The following is an 18,095-nucleotide window of genomic DNA, read 5'->3' on the forward strand; positions in this document are numbered from 1 at the left end:
GAGCGCTGTTTAAATATCAATACTGAGAAATAACCAGTAGTTTATCTGAAAATAACAACTAAAATTCTAGTTCAGATGATGTTCGAGGAGCAGTGAGTGTATGCCTTACAATATAACATGTAATATTAAGTTTAACTGGTAGTTTCGAAAGATGTGCAAACTTTAGGAACAAAACAGCTTAGCGTTAATTATATCGAGCTGTACAAATCTATCTGCTCAAATGTAAAGATTCCGCCTTTGGTGTGTTTCCTGTGTTACGTGCTTAACAGAGAATTCATAGTATACCACAAATTCATTGTTAATAGACACTGTTGACATAATTTCAGATTTCGTTTGCGCTCTAGTTTATAAGCTTTTAAGGCCAAATTTTGTCCCAAGACTAACTTAATACGTATTTTAAAGAAAAAAATATTTATCGTTACGTTCAAATTCAAAGTCATATTTCGTTTATTTTTCTTATTGTAGACCGATAAACGTATCATATACGTCATGGACGGCCGTCTGTTCTTGGAGCGCGGTGCAAATTCAGGTACAGAATTACGACATCGCAGGCGTGACGTCAGAGATACAATGTAGTAGAAGAGAAGATGGCCGCGATGGGTCGGAGTAGCGGTTGGAGCGGCAATGTAGGGCTCTTGCTTGGCGTGGGTGTTTTGGTTGGACAGAGTGAAAATGGTGAGTGCACTGATATATTTTCAACAAATTTATCAAAAACTATTATAAACATACATTTGATGTTCATCATTAGATGATGGCGCTTCTTCTACTCATCGTTATGTCGGATGTTTACTTTGCTGTATGACAACTAGAAACAAGCTACAGTAATGAAAAGTAGCACTAGCAGTTTGAAGTATGACGAATTGCATAATTCAGTTTGGTATGCGTTCCAGACGATGTCTTTCGTGCCATATTAATTGTGTAATGCCTTTTGTTTACACTGTCAGGAACTTTTTGAGTTCACTCATGTACTCGCGCCCAACCATGTGTAATCCATTGTTTATGTCATTTGACGATTAATGTTTTGGATTTAATTTATATCATTATTAAAGACCAACATGTAGTTTTGAGATTAGCGTTAAACTACACGCTTTAATTGTAGAGTATGTTGTGCAGAACTCGTTTGTTTATTGCAAGAGACTAGCAATCAATAAAGAAGAAAGCAAAATCTCTTGATTGTAAAATTTCTTATGTTAACAGTAGGTAGTATCTGTTACACGAGGCATATGCTGTACTATCCGTCAAGTGCCATTGTGATCATTTAATTGGTTAGTGATCATTTAATTAGTTTGTAAATTTTGGTCCTTGTGTGTTCGCAGTTTTTAACGTTGATTTTTTTCTCAAAGAAACTTTGAGGGAGAGATTTGAACATTCTGGCTAAGAATAAATGTAAATTTACGATTAAACAGCACACAGATAAAGGGCAACGCCTGTGGACTTCTCTCGTTGTGACGTATTGAGAAGCACGTTTATTGAAAATTTTAGTGTATGTGTTTATCACATTTGTATTTCCTCTGTTATCTCACGGAAATCTTTCTCATGTGCAGTTGTTGATTATAAAGTTTTATGTATTTGAATATCGGTAAAACATCCATTTCCTAATCATTAAAAAATTTTCTTAGTTGGTGGGGTAAACCTTGAGGATCACTGTCATCTGGTTCATTCACACGTATGATAATCGAAATTTGTGTAACAGGCAACGTCAACTCCATTCTGTAATAAATTAATTTAACATTTTGTGAGCAGTTTGTATGCAACCTTCTCTGCTTGTAGTGACATGTGATAATGTATTTTTTAATATTTATAGGACTACATATCTTTGTATTTTATTGGCTGCAGATTGATTTTAAAGCTGAATTGTGTGAATAAAATTGAGTAGGCTGAGATTTTAATCTACATTTATAGTTTCCACAACAGGTCCTTTAAAGTACCAGTGGATTGAACCAATATCAGATAAACTTTCCATATGAGGAACACCTGCTACAGATGTGAAGCATATGCTGTAACTCTGCAGATTGCATATGTAGATTGATTTTTATAACTATACATACCTTCTGTAAACGAGATGCTAAATTGAGAGTTAAAGAGTAGTAATGATATGTCATTTATTTCTACTGGGAGGTGTGGGCAGTTTACTTTTTTGGGCAGCTGATATTGCTTTTGATATCAATTGACATATGTAGTTCTTTTTTCCCAGTGTCATGTCCGTTGCTAGGGTGTACTCCATACACAGCTTCTGTTGCCTGTATTCAAATGTTATCATACTGCTCCTCTTTTCTATAAGTGTTTCTAGCAGTTCATTTGTTCCTGTATGTGTCATGATATTCTCAGATTGTCTGTTTACATTAAAGTCAGTTACTTGCCCCTCATTAGTGAAAAAAGCTGTGGTTTGGTTTTTTACTTTAGGCACTGTTTGCAGTTTAGTTTTTTCGTTGTCTTACTACATCTTTTGAATGCAAAGTGTATTGTTAATGATTGGGGCATAAATCACATTCTGCCTTTATACCACGCAAAATATGTTTAGCATGAAAAGCAATTCCAGTTTCATTGCTGTAGGAGGATTGTCGGAGATTTTTGTGTTAATGACTGTAGGCCCTGTATTGCAAATAGTTCTTGCTTTCATAGTTTCCATTACAGTTCATATATTTTTTGTTGTAGCAGCGTTTTGGTTAAATGAGTGTAAAATATATTTTTTTGTCTGATACAGCCAATTAAACTTAATAAGATTGTAATAGATCGGCACATTCTGTTTTACAAATCAATTAAAAAATCTATGGTGAAAAGTCTGTGTTGAGAAAAGTAGTGGTGTAATACTATTTTTTTCAAATAATATTTATTGAGAGCTGCGACTGTTGTACAGGATGTAAAAAATTGTTGACTGTTTGTGTGACCAAAATGTTACAAAAGTGCATAGTTTCTCGGCTAGGGGCTCATGAATGTTTTGATGCTAGTGATCGTTAGAACGGTGTTCATACTATCGGTGATGTATATTATTTTTGCAATATTGCCGAGTAAGCCGTCCTTTACACCAATGCACAACTGACACCTGCGTAGTAATGGTTGTGCAACAGACACAATAAAATCAGGTGCTTCACGAATAATTGCTGCAGCCTCAGCCAAACGAGCCACCAGCTGTTTAGGAGAGAGTGTCTCGTACACCAGACGCTTCATTTTCCCCACTAAAGATATCCATAGGAATGAGGTCGGGAGAACGTGGTCGCCTCGGTACACTTGTCTATCGCTTCCAGTCCCACAATTGGGGAACATATATTCTCCCTTCGTGTCCATTGTTTCTGCACAGCACTGCATTACAGCCTGTTAGTGAGGACGAGCTACTTGTAAGACTCGGCTTTAAGGTGAGTTCGAGTTTGCTATTGCATTTGCAGAGAACCTCACCCGATCTCTCTGCCAAAAACGTGGCCGTGAAATATCTTTCCATCACCTCTGTGTTTAAAACTAGCGGAGATTTGGCCGTCCACTGCAGCGTTCTGCGAGTGATAGTTCTGGATAGGAGAATATGAGAGGTCTGCAGGTGCTGTACTGTTATCACAAGGCGTTCTACGATAAGCAAATAGAAGCTGTGGAGCGGAAGATACTGAAATTGTATGCTTGAGTTACTGCAGACTAAGCGTCCGACGAGGCTTGAAAAATAGCCATTATAGGTGGTGTTGCTATTATGTGACTCAAGTTTCCCTCTACTGCCGTCCGTCAATGGTTTATTAACAGATTTTGGGCTGCTCTATAATATACTGGGAGCCAGCATACCAGAAAAATGAGTTTCGGTAGGGATGTGTAGAATAAAGACAAACTCTCGCTGGAGAATAAGAGCTTCGATATAGACTAAATAAAGACTCTTCCGAAGCAAAACTACAAAGAGCCACACGAAGAACTTCTCCTGTCTGAAGATTTGCCGTGTATTGCACGAGTTTAAACTCGCTATTTGGGCTGTCTGCCAGTCATGTGCGTACACAGTGTGTGTCCCAGTTCCATTGGGACTGCTTGTGTGAAATTTGCAAACTGCACTGTTATCTCGTGACGAGTGATGGCGTTATGAACCTAGAAGTTTCGAAAACTGCAGCAAGGAGCCTGGCCGTGAATGTTACAGTTAATGTCCGACACTTGTCTGAAAATGGCAGTAAAGCAGTGAGGCAACATAAAGTTCTTAGTCCTCCAGCGTTTGTGGGCGAGAAGTCGTCGAATGAGGGACAGGTTCCTGGTTGCTCCTCCATGAAGACACACCAGCCCACAAAGCGAAGATTGTGCACCAGTTTTTTGCCAGCAAATGGATAACTGTCCTATAACCGCCAGATCTGGCCCCAGCCTACATCTGGTTGTTCTCCAGAGTGAAATTGGTAATGAAAAGACACCGTTATAACACAGTTGAGGACGTCCAAAAAAGGACTACAGTTACTGTTGCAAAACACTTCTAGAACGATTTCAGCTATGTGGTCCAGGAGAAGACTAGGCCTATTTTGAATAAGTACGATTTTATGAACACAATCGTTGACTTATTTTTCGTAACCACAGTTGCACAGAAACTTTAACACACTGTGTTGTTAACATCGCGGCACGTCGCGAGTTAAACGACGTTGAATGTAGGGTGACGATCTGTGCAAAAAGCATGAGTCATACCATATTGGAGATAAACATCAATGCTGGATTCTAAGATTAACATGGTCTAGTGTGGATCTTCAGTATCACAAAGTTTTTGCTAGCACAAACAGACGAACAGGACGTCACGTCGTTTCCGCAAGAGCAATACGGGGCGATGTTCGCTGTCAGATAGCCGCTAATATGAATGTGGGGCGTCATGAACTCATTTCTACCAGGATTGTATTTTCAGGAGGCAAACCATGTCGCTTTGCTGACATTCGAGCCCGCCGATTGACATGGGCCACGAACGTCGTTACTGGACCATGGAACTCTGTCGGGATATGTAGCAAATGATCGCAAGTACACCCTATTGTCCGAATGGAGGGACCAACGACAGGTGTACTTTTATTGGAAGTTATTGCAGACCATCTACCTACATACTATGGAAGCCACCATGAGGTAAATGGCATAGGGTACATTGTACTACTGCTAGCCAACCTTTCCTGTTCCACTAGCAAGTGTAGCGAGAGAGAAACTATTGAATACAGTTATATTTCCGAACGATCCGTGATTTGTCTTACCTTGCCTTCGCGGTTCTTAACGCGGTTGGTATGTAGGCAGTAGGATCATTCTGCGGTCTGTCGCAAGCGCCGATTCTCCACACTTTCTCAGTAGTGCTTCGCGGAAAGAATTTTTCCTCTTCCAGGATTTCCTATTTGAGTACGCGGAGCATTTCCGCAATACTCGCGTGTTGATCGCACTTACCGGTAGCAATTCTAAAAGCACGACTCCGGATTGTCTCGATATCTTTAACCCGACCTCGCGGGGATTCGAAACGCTCGAGTAGTACTCAGGAATGGGTCGTAAAAGTGTTATGTACGCGGTCGCCTTTATAGACGACCTACACTTTCCTAGAATTCTCCAATACGAGGTCTGTTCAAAAAATTCCGGGGCATTCGTAATTTCGCGCCAGTGGTGTGGTGGAGTGAAATGCAGTTGGCATCCCTGCACACGCCTCTGTGTTTAATGTGTAACAACCAGCTGTATCGTTGTATGTCTGTTAGCAATTGTTCATTACTGTATCGAGTAGAACGTAGTGTCGCACAGTTTGCGAATTTCGAGATGGCAGAGTTAGAAGAGCAACGCGTCTGCATTAAATTTTACAAGAAACTCAAGAAAATCTTTATACAGAGAGACCAAGTGATGCAGGAGGCCTACGGTGATGAGTGCTTAAGCCGTATTCGGTGTGACGAATGATTCACGCGGTTTAAAATTGGTCGGACAGAAGTTAAAAAAGACCCTCGTTCAGGCCGCCATTCGACGTCTACCGACGACGCTTGTGTCAGGAACTTCAACGAAATTGTGTGTGCCAGTCGAACACTGACTGTCCAAGAGATTGCAGAAGAATGTAACTTTCCAGTTGGATCATGTCCTAAAACCCTGACAGAGCACTTTGGAATGCATTGTGTTGCCGCCTGTGAAGAGCTTTTGGATCGCGCAGATGAGAACGAGATGTTCCTTAAGAGAGTAATAACTGGTGATGAGACGTAGGTCTACGATGTTGAGACCAAGGTTCAATCTTGATAATAGATCGGGAATGGTTCTCCAAGACCAAAAAATGCTTGTCACGTCACATCAAATTGCAAAGGCACGTTGATAGTTTTGACTTTGGAGGATTAGTTCATCACGAATTCGTGCCACTGGGACTAACTGTTAATCGATGGTACTATCGGGACATTTTCCCACGCCTGCGACAAAGTGTGGGAAGGAAAAGGCCTGAAATGTGGCGAGATCCCTGTTGGTGCGCGACTGTTGCACAAGAAACGAACTCGCTGCTCCATCCTCAGTACTCTCCAGACCTGGCCCCTGCGGACTTTCCTTTTATTTCCAAAATTGAAAACCCCGCTGACAGGACGAAGATTTGCAAAAATAGGCGAGATAAAATTCTGAGGCTGCGCTTCGCGCAAACCAGCAAGAGGTGTACCAAGACTGCTTCAGCCGGGCGCGGTGGCCGTGCGGTTCTAGGCGCTGCAGTCCGGAACCGTGGGACTGCTACTGTCGCAGGTTCGAATCCTGCCTCGGGCGTGGATGTGTGTGATGTCCTTAGGTTAGTTAGGTTTAAGTAGTTCTAAGTTCTAGGGGACTGATTACCTAAGATGCTAAGTCCCATAGTGCTCAGAGCCATTTCATTTCAGGACTGCTTCCGGAAGTGGAAACGGCGATGGGAGCAGTGTATCAATGTGGAATTTTTGAACACACCTCGTAACAAGAACTCGACCAGCCACTTTCCCTACAACTGACCTTATATGCTCGTTCCATTTAATACCGCTTTGCAGTTTTATGCCTAAATATTTAATCGACGTAACTTATCAAGCAGCTTATCACTAATACTGTATTTGAACATTATGAGACTGTTTTTCCCCCATCTGCATTAACTTACGTTTTTTCTGTATTTAGAGCAGGCTGCACATGTATCATATCAAATAAGAAGTCATCCTGTATTCTCAGTCACTAAACGATGGCGTTTTACCTTGGATTGCAGCGTCATCAGCAGAGAATAGCATAATGGGTTCCCTTGCTTAACCCTGTGTTACTAAACCGTCGTAAAATTTACGGTTGCCGTTGGTACCAAATCAGGCTCCCGCCAATCTGGTAGTGTCAGTATAGGGTGTTAAACTGGACATTTTTTACTTATTTTGAATGTAACATACCATTGGAGATGTTATAGTGAGTTAGTGCATAAACTATAAATTGTGATTGTCTTTGAATAAAATACGGAGTAGTAAAATTTACGATGACGCAATAACGTAACAGCTCACCCCCACCCCCCTTTAGTGTATTAGATTAAGAAGTCTTGCAGTCATTTACATGTCTGACAACATTCCGTACTCTCGGACCTTCGTTAAGTCTGTAGAGGGGCACTGTGTTAGACGCTTTCCAAAAGTATGTGAATATTGAATCTACATGCTTCCCTGCCGGCAAGTTGAGTTTCTCACGTGCGATGATTTGTATATCCGTGATGATTTGTGAGCAGAAGATTTTCTGTCTCAAGGAAATTTTATTGTATTGGAACTTAAAGCCTAAGAAAATTTGTGTCATCGTATTGCAGTGAATTGAAAATATGCATTACTATGAGGGGGCAAGCGCTGTGCAGAAGGGTGACTCCATCCTGACAGCATTCCGACAACCCGAGGGCAACGTCATCCCACATCTCCCCCGCCAAAGAACTCCAAAGCTGTGCCAGTAGCGTTATGACGACCTCCTCCGACTGCAAGGGCCCTCTGCTCTCGAGTTCCTTGAGTGTGAAATCACAATCAATGTGCAGCGCTATGAAGACACTTTACAGAAAGTGCGACTGGGATACGAGATAAGTTCCTGTTCCGTAGAACGCGGTCGGCCGCTGACCGGTCCACAGTCGCATCCACTCTTGCACTTCCACGTCCGAATGAAACCGACGTTTATGCACTCTTTCTTCAGGTGGCCAAAGGTCCAAACATCACACTGGGGGAGGTCGGGACTCTGCGGAGGATGTTGCAGTGTTTCCCAACCAAATAGCTGACGCGTGGCCTTCCTCTTATTGGCAGAGTGGGAGGCGGACGTTATCGTCTAACAAGATGATTTCGTCAGACAGCATTCCTGGGCGACTTGACTTTAAGACTTGTCGCACTTCCTGCAAAGTGTCTTCATAGCGCTGCGCATTCGTTGTGGTTTCACACTAGAGGAACTCTAGAGCGGAGGGCCCCTGCAGTCGGGGAAGGTCGTCGTGACGCTACTGGAACAGCTTTGGAGTTCTTTGACTGGGGAGATGTAAGATGTTTCCACTGTTAACTTTGTCGTTTGCCCTCGGGTTTTCGGAATGCTGTCAGGATGGAATCATCATTTTTCACAACGCCCCCCTCACTTTCAGTCGAACGAAGGCGATTTGATTGGGAAACACTGCAACAGCCTCCTTTAAGCCTGGATTGTTCACCGTACGATTTCACATCTTTGGCGACTGAAGAGACATGTATGGACGTCGGTTTCAGTCGGAGGAGGAAGTGCAAGTGTGTTTGCGGTTGTGGATCCGACGGCGTTCTACGAAACAGGAATTGACTTTCTCGTCTCCGAATGGGATTAGCGTCCTATCGCGCGTGGTGATTACTTCTGAATGGAACCATTCCATGTACCTGTTGTTGCTGGTGTTCTGTTTTTGATTGCCCCTTGTACGAAAGGCGGATAAATGATTACACGTGTTTCCATCATTAAAAGCGAACCAGACCATAAGTTTTTCTGAAAACCCTAAAGAATTGTACTCCAGTTGTGTAGGTGGATAACGCCAACCCACTGAACCTGAAGTTAGAGAACGAAGTGGTGCAGTGATTATCACTGGACGCGTAATGCTGTTCTGATTTAGGTTTTCCGCGATTTTTCTAAATCAGTACAGCCTAATACAGAGACAATTCTTAAAAAAAGACATGACATGTTTCGCCCTCCCCTTTCACTTCCAGGAACTTATACACCTTCATAAGTGTCATTGAAATCGCGTGGTGTGTGTGTGTGTGTGTGTGTGTGTGTGTGTGTGTGTGTGTGTGTAATATTGGCAAGAACCACACATTTTTTTCTACACTATACAGAAGTACACGCCGCGACGACGAACATTTGATTAAAGTTGCACGTCAAGATGGGACTCGAACCACCTCCAGCCACCGACTCGGAGCTTAAAGTTACCTCTCCAAACTTCACTTTGTTTCCAGGTGACCCAGTTAAGTGTGTCAAAGTTGTACAACTCAATGACATATCGATAAGTCTTGCGTAGTTCTAAATTTGTAGGCTTGTGAAGTCTTACACTTATAGGAACGAAGCGTTCGAGAATTTTTTAACTCCAGGGCTGCTGGTAGTGGAAGTAGTTTCTTCGTACAACTGCAGATTTGTAGTAAAAGTGCTAGAGTTGGATAGGAAACGTAAGCGTATATTTCTTAGTACCGCTCTGCAGGTTTCGGTTTGGAATTTCGCTACACGGTCGGTTTAGTGGTGTATGTTGGACGTTAAATGATAAAGTGCAGGGAAAGATTTGCTTTACGCATGCGTATTTTGTTGTTGTTTTTCGTTGTTATGCCAAAGAAAGATTTGAAGCCGCCCTCTGTTTCAGCATAACTGCTGCATTCTTGTTCATCGACGATCTGCCGCACTTGGAAGAGACCAGCCGCTACAGTTCTTTCCTTCCACCAGTTTACAGCTGCGACTCACATCGACTACTTGTTTTCTTCGTTTCATTAAATTGTTTGAGCATTTTTTGGTTGACTCGTGCCAGGAATTTCTCGATCTTTATTCGATCGGCTCATGTAACATTTGTCAATGTCCTGTAACACCACATTGAAAAGATTTCTAGTCCATAACGAATTTTCATTCTGCAGCATAGTGCCTGCTGATTTGAAGCTTTCTGGGAGATACATTACGCACTGGACTCTTAAAAGCGTAATTTGGTCATCATTCGCCATAACGATACATTGTCGAGCGTCTTACGGAAATCTAGGAAGACAGAATCTACCTGTCCACCTGATAAGATTGAAACTACATACGAGGGGCGTTCAATAAGCAATGCAGCACCTCTTCTTCTCGGCAATTTTGGTTGGAAAAAAATGCGGGATTTATTGTGGGACATAGTGGAATATTCCCGCTTCAGCTCTTGCAGTTTCATAAAGTTCCTTTAGGTCGGGTTGCTATAAGTAGCTTCAAAATGGCCTCTGAACGGAGGTGCATTCGAAGCAGAGAGCTGTCTTGAGTTTCTTTTGGCGGAAAACCATAGCATCACAGATATTCATAGGCGCTTGCAGAATGTCTACGGCGACCTGTTAGTGAACAAAAGTACGGCTAGTCATTGGGCGAGGCGTGTGTCATCTTCGGGACAATGTCGCGCAAACCTGTCCTATCTCCCGCATGTCGGCCAGCCACACAGAATTCTCTCCTCCAATGTCGGAACGTGCGGTCACTCTTGTTCGAGATGATTGACGGGCCGCAAACACCACGCTGCACAAGTTGATAGTGCTGACACCCTTTGCCAGTAGTCATGGCGACAGTCCTCAGGGACTCTGAAGATATTAGTGCGTTTGATAGCATCCCTCGCGTTCGACGATGAATTCGGAAATATATTGTACACCCCCCCCCCCCCCCCTCCGGAATTGAGGAAACGGCTACGGCGCGTCCGCCGCCACAAAAATGCAAACGAACTTCACATTCTCCACGGCTTCACACAAGTCTGCGCACCCGAGAGAAGCTCACAAAACTTCATTGGACTGCCCTTCCTCGTCCACCCTACAGCCCAGATCTTGCACCTTCCGACTTCCATCTGTTTAGGTTGGTGAAGGATGCGCTGAGCGGGGAGCAGTACGTGGATGATGATGTTGTTGTTGTTGTTGTTGTTGTAGCAGCAGCAGCAGCAGCAGAACATTGGCGCCGACGTCGAACATTGGAGTGGCACCATGCAGGCTATCCCAGTGGGGGGGTGGCGTAAGGTCGTCGCATTGAACGGAGGTTGTTAAAAAATATGGTTTAGGAACCAAAAGAGAGGGGAATAATACGGTGTATTGGAATTTTGGATAAAAACCAACCTGTTTCCATAAAATATGTTGGATTACTTGCTAAAAGTCTCTTGCACCTTTGCCATCTTACCAGACAGAAGGTTTTCTTCGGACTGCAGAACCTTCGCGATCGCGGGGACTTGGCAATCTGCAAAACAACTTCTGTGCCCTGGTGCAGAACTTCTAACGAAACAACTTCAATGAGTTGGTGGTATGTTGCGTCGAAAATGTTATTAATATTACACTTCTCAGCCCTAAGGCTTGTTTGATACATCTTTCCACGCAAGTCTATCCTGTGCAGGCATCTCAATCTTTGCATTAGTACTCCAACTTTTATGCACTTGAAATTGGTTACTGTAGTCAAGCTGTGGTCTCCCTCTCCCTCGCCCTCCCCTAAACTACTGAAGCAAGTATTCTTTGATGCCTTGGGATGAGACTTCCCTCCATGTTCTGCCACAAGTTTTTTTTTCTCCCCAGTTCGATCAATAGTTCATTAATTACTCTGTAGCACCGTAATTCAAACACTTCTCATTTTGGCTGTACTAGTTATCGTGCACATACAACTTCCGTGCAAGGCTACACTCCGTATAAATACCTTCAGAAAAGACTTCCGAATACTTAACATTTATATGCTATGTTAATTCGTATTCATTTCGCAGAAATGCTTTCCTTGCTGTTGCCCAGTCTTCATGTTGTATCATCACTACTTTGACCGTCCAGTTTATTCCCCCAAATAGCAAACAAAGCTCATCTACTTTTAGTGTCACATTTCTTAATCAAGTTCACTCAACATCATCTTAGTGCTTGTAACCTATTTTCAAGACCCTATTTTCCAACTCCAATATCGTCCCTGTCAAAATTACAATGTCATTGGCAAATTTTAAGAGTTTATACACTGAAGAGCTAAAGAAACTAGTACACGTGCCTAATATTGTGTAGGGCCCACGCGAGTACGCAGAAGTGCCGCAACACGACGTGGCATGGACTCGACTAATCTCTGAAATAGTGCTGCAGGGAACTGACACCATGAATCCTGCGGGGCGGTCCATAAATCCGTAAGAGTACGAGGGGTGGAGATCTATTCTGAACTGCATGTTGCAAGTCATCCCAGATATGCTCAGTACTGTTAATGTCTGGGAAGTTAGGTGGCCAGAGGAAGCGGTTAAACTCAAAAGTGTGTTCCTGGAGCCACTCTTTAGAACTTCTGGACGTGTAGTGTGTCGTATTATCCTGCTGGAATTGCCCGAGTCCGTCGGAATGCATAATGCACATGAATGGATGCAGGTGATCAGACAGGATGCTTCCTTCCATGTCACTTGTCAGAGTCGTATCTAGACGTATCGGGGGTCCCATATCAATCCAACTGCACACGCCCCACGCCATTACAGAGCCTTCACCAGCTTGAACTGTCACCTGCTGACATACAGGGTCCATGGATTCATGAAGTTGTCTCCATACCCGTACACGTCCTTCCAATCAGTGTAACTTGAAACGAGACTCGTCCGGCCAGTTTCTAGTCATCAACAGTGCTATGTCGGTGTTGACGGGCCCAGGCGAGGCATAAAGCTTTATGTCGTGCAGTCATCAAGAGTACACGAGTGGGCCTTTGGCTCCGAAATTCCATATCGATGTTTCGTTTAATGGTTCGTATGCAGACACTTGTTGATAGCCCAGAATTGAAACCTGCAGCTATTTGCGGAAGGGTTGCACTTCTGTCACGTTGAACGATCCTCTTTATTCGTCGTTGGGCCCGTTCTGGCAGGATCTTTTTCCGGTCGCAGCGATGTTGGAGATTTGATGTTTTACCGGATTCCTGATATTCACAGTACACTCGTGAAATGGTCGTACGGTAAAATCCCCACTTCATCGATACTTCGGAGATACTGTGTTCCATCGCTCGTGCGCCGTCTGTAACACGACGTCCAAACTCAATTAAACTTAATAACCTGGCATTGTAACAGCAGTAATCGATCTAACAATTGCGCCATACACCTGTTTTATATAGGCGTTTCCGGCCGCAGCGTCTGATTCTGCCTGTTTACGAATATCTGTATTTGAATACACATGCCTATACCAGTTTCTTTGGCGCTTCAGTGTATGTCTTCTCCCAGAACTTCAATTCCCTTTTCAAATTTCTCTTTGGTTTTCTTTACTGCTTGCTCTATGTATATATTGGGTAACATGAAGGATAGTCTACAATCATCAGTCCCTTCACAACTACTGCCTCCCTTTCTTGTTCTTCAACTCTTAAAGCTGTAGTCTGGCTGATGTTGCAGATATATTTTGCATGTATGTAGCCCGCATCTCGTGGTCGTGCGGTAGCGTTCTCGCTTCCCACGCCCGGGTTCCCGGGTTCGATTCCCGGCGGGGTCAGGGATTTTCTCTGCCTCGTGATGGCTGGGTGTTGTGTGCTGTTCTTAGGTTAGTTAGGTTTAAGTAGTTCTAAGTTCTAGGGGACTTATGACCACAGCAGTTGAGTCCCATAGTGCTCAGAGCCATTTGAACCATTTTTTTGCATGTATGTAAAGGGTGGCGCATGATAAGTCACCTGATTTGTTTCATGCATAACACGTTTGTTGTTGACAAGATTTGTAATTCATTGATGTAGAAGTAAAGAATACACCTTGGAAATACAGCCTAATGAATCACTTGTTCAGTATGACTGCCGTTTTGGTTTACAACTTATTCAAGTCGCACACGTTCATTTGTGACGACTCTCCAACACAAATCTTCTGGAATGGCGCAGCATAACACCACAATGATGGCCCTAAGTTGTACTGCATTTTCCGGTTTTCTGTGGTACACCTTTTCCTTAAGGAACCCCCGAAGGAAGAAGTCACATGGGTTAATGTCCGGGCTATGGGGCAGCCACATTCCTCCTCCTGCATAATGTTCAAATGGCTCGGAGCACTATGGTACTCAACATCTTAGTTCACCAGTCCCCTAGAACTTAGAACTACTTAAACCTAACTAACCTAAGGACATCACACACATCCATGCCCGAGGCAGGATTCGAAGCTGCGACCGTAGCAGTCCCGCGGTTCCGGACTGCAGCGCCTAGAACCGCACGGCTACCGCGGCCGGCCATAATGTTCAGAAAATCTGTTTGACAATACCCTACGTCAAAGTATTTGGTGTAGGAAATCAAGCACAACGTTGGCAGTATGGGGACGTGTTCCATCCTGCATGAACCATTGTCTCTGCAGTGGAAGACATGAGGCAGGAAAGAATTGGTTTCGCAGCTTGTATAAATAGCGTTCACCGGTTACTGTAGCATAGAAGAAGAACGGACGTATGATGAAATGGCTTGACATCGGACCTATACGCACACTTTCTCCCCGTTGGTGTCTTTCGTGTGGATTATTCGCGGAGGTTCACGTGCCCAGAACCGAACGTTCTGTTTGTTCACAACACCGTTCACGTAAAAATAAGCTTCGTCAGAAAACAATGTGTTGTGTAACACTGCCTCTTGGTCTTGCTCGATTGCTCACCTTGCAAACTGCAGTCTCCGCTCATCTCTCGCAGTAAGCTTATGCGCCACAGTCATCTTGTATGGATACAAGCGAAGGTCGGATTGAATAATTCTTTGTACAGATCGGCGTGAAATTCCCAACTCGGCACTGGCTTTTCTTGTTGATTTACTCGGACCATGAGTCAAAGCCACTCGAACTGCTTCAGTGTTTTGCGGCGAACGTACGGTACGTGTCCAAAACAGATCCAGTATCTTCAGATTTTTGATGTAATCTGCGTATTGTCTGTGGGCTGGGAGCCCATCGTGTGCCGGAGCACGAAACTCTGTGTCAGTGTAACGCTGTTCGTCGTCACGAACGTAACACTATCTTCGTATTTTGTGCGGCGTTCAACCGTTCTTTGTCAGCCATCGCGGAAAACTGAAACGGCGGACTCACAAAGGAAACGATGAACTCGCAACGAATCAGGCGTAATTTCCATGAATTGCACGAAGTTAAGCGCACAATTTGAAAACTATTGGACCAGTAATATACTTCTAGCATCAAAATTCATTCGGATGACTTATCGTCCACCACCCTATGTTTTATCGCTGTTGCCATCAGAGTTTATAAGAGTATAGTTCTGTCAATAGTGTCAAAAGCTTTCTCGAAATCTGCAGCTGCTATAAAAATAGTAGTGCCTTTATCAGTCTATCTGGTACGATAAGTCGTCGAAATCAAAGTGTGTGCTCGGAACGTCGTAATGCGCTGCTTCCGTTGCGATAGCTCGCCCAGTACGGAGGTTCTCTAGTGATAGAATCCAGCGCAAGGGCAGCTGCTATCTAATCTCTGCCTAAATATTCAAAGGAGGTGCAAACTCCTCGCACGGACGAGATGCGACGGCTGTAGGAGACGCAGTCGCTTCGCGACCTTCGCGAGATCCTGAAATAAACAAACAGGGGCACACGTCTTACCACGCGAACCTGCAGTGGCTGATCCGTCGAGCACGGAGGACTGTCTTGCGCAACAGAGTATCGTACCCTAGGCTTTGGTTTCGTGGCTGTTTTGTGCTCGAAACTTCTTTAGCGTGCTGAGACTTTGTGTATCTGCCGTTTCTCCCTGGTATGTGTGATCCCAATTCAAATTCCATATGGCAACCCGGAATCTATATTTTAGATAATGTTGAATTACGCTTTATACAATTTGCAACGATATGAACTCATTTGGCAAAAGTCTCCGCCAGGTCCAGGGGGAAACTCATCTGGCCCGCACCCATCTATCGAGAAGATTATTTCTGTCATCACGTTATTTTGTTACCGTGGGTTCAACTGTTGTTCATTACGGATGTAGCCTTCTCACTTTTAATATTACGTGTCTTCTCGAGTAGAAGGCATGATTTACTGCGTAACCGTCGTAGCCAGTAATGTTTGGGTCGGATGCGGGTGAGATTTTTCTCACGATACAGATGAGCCCTGGGGAGCCCTCGTCATTTTTCTGATCTGCATACCGAACCATTTCATATACTTTCGCTTCCTTTAGTTATTTGTCAACTCTGTCATCATTATTGCTTTCAGTGTCTCGATTTTACCACTCCTGCGTAATTCCATAGTTCGTTCAAATTTCTGCACACATAACTAATTCCAGCCGAGGTTTTTTTGACCGAGGAGCTGAAGACCTCACTATTAGTCTCTTCACCCGCCAACCTGCCAACCGGATAATATGTCAGTCACCCAAAACCTTTTGGTGGTTGGTAGGACATACGAGTCGCACTGCAGTAATACAAGCAGATTTAAGCGGAAGGGTTGTCTATGCCCTTCTTTTCTTGTTGTTCTCTTCTACCGAGAAGCTTTCGGTACTCAGAAATATTAGGAACTGTGAGGTGGATTAACAGAAGGCTGTGGGCGATTAAATGTGTCGGTCAGTGCGTCTGTCTCACGAAAATCAAATCACTGTCTTCCCCGTTCAAAGAATGTCTGAAGCAAGTAAACGTTTTTTACAATTTGGACATTGTTTTGAAACTTGACTACACTACACAGTTAATCTACTGGCGTATACATTATTTGTAGTTACTGGGGTGTGTGTGTACCTGCAGACTTCATGGAATATAAGAAACATTGGTATGTAATACGTCAAAGCTACTTTCAAATTTTATGTTGGAAAAATTGTATGTGATATGACATGTTTTGCATTGAGATGAGAGTAAATGCGACTTGGTGTTAGTTATGCTTTTTCCATCCTCATAAGTTACTCTAGAAACAAGCGTTTATCGTTAAAAATTCTAGGTTTCAGTGAAAATGTGGATGTACTTAGATTCATATGAGACATTGTCTCACGTCACAGATTTTGAAATTAAGTCCAACATAAAATATTTTTGTTAATGAAAGTACACTACTGATCACGAAGGCAGTTTTTGAACTTTTCTTCGTCTTTTCGTTTTAGCCATCTGAGGACCACAGTAATTCGCTACAGCTTCGTTTCTTTCTGTTTTTCTCCAACACTCTTTCATTCTCATACTTAGCAGTCTTCTTTGCTTGTCTATCCACGAGTTTGCCCAAGATGTAGCTCTGCTCTCTAAACCTGTGGAAGCCTAAACTTTTTATTTAAAAATCACACGGTTGTACTGGGTGGTTGTAATTAAACTGACGGTGTTCAGAGTGCTGTAGTGCGGGCTGTATACATTGCAGGACGTTGAAACATCGTAGGTATCTTCGTTAATCAGTGCGCTCTCGGAGTATTCTGAAAAAAGTAGTTCCACTTTCTGCCACCAGTTGAAAATACAGCACTGTAAGCACTCAGAATGTGGTGTTGGTTCTGGGAAAGGAGAGGAACGATGTAACACACGGTAACAGTGGTTCTGACACTTTTATTAGGACGTGTTCACTAGTTAAAACGTGTATTCAGCATGATCTTCAGCAACCTGCTGCATCCGTAACACGGCATGGTCGATAGTTGCTCGCAGCATATCCGGTATATATTTTTTTGAATAAATGGGAGCATCGGTCACAAATATTGAAACCCTATGTTTTACAGATTTCGGTCACTATGTGATCATCTTCAGTACAAGTTATTCAAACCTTATAGGCCCATACCATAATAGCACTTTTTTTTAAGTGTAAGATGTACTGTGATTATTACTTCCAATAGATATCTTCATTTTTACCGCATATATTTTTTAAATTTACAGGACCTATCGTGTAACCTTAGCAGTTGACGATCCAACGTACAGTGAGCCCAGTGGAATTATATATCAAGAATATCTCGTAAAATCAGAGCGATATGTCGTCGTATGCCATCCCTACATTGAAGGAACAGTCGGGATACGTCCCTGATAGACCTGATCATTTAGATAGTTCCAGAATGAAAACTCTTATGGATTTAAGTTGGGGGAGCTGGAAGCCCACACATTTAGAAACTGCCTAGAGACGATGACGTCGTAACCGAAGGTTTCTTGAAGCAAATCTTTTGTCTGACAAGCGACATGTGGTGTCACCCCATCTTG

At 43.2% G+C, this 18,095-nt stretch overlaps 1 protein-coding gene across 1 annotated transcript in view; it reads left to right on the forward strand.

Moving 5' to 3' along the window:
* Positions 1-559: 559 nt before the first annotated feature.
* Positions 560-18,095, forward strand: part of LOC126237214 (bone morphogenetic protein receptor type-1B) — a 182,632-nt gene continuing 165,096 nt past the window's right edge. The window contains exon 1 of the mRNA XM_049947100.1: positions 560-675. Coding sequence (XP_049803057.1) covers positions 588-675 — 88 coding nt within the window. The 5' untranslated portion in view covers positions 560-587. The remainder of the gene's footprint in view (positions 676-18,095) is intronic.

This window comes from Schistocerca nitens, chromosome 2 (genome assembly GCF_023898315.1).
Source record: "Schistocerca nitens isolate TAMUIC-IGC-003100 chromosome 2, iqSchNite1.1, whole genome shotgun sequence".
Lineage (NCBI taxonomy): Eukaryota > Metazoa > Arthropoda > Insecta > Orthoptera > Acrididae > Schistocerca > Schistocerca nitens.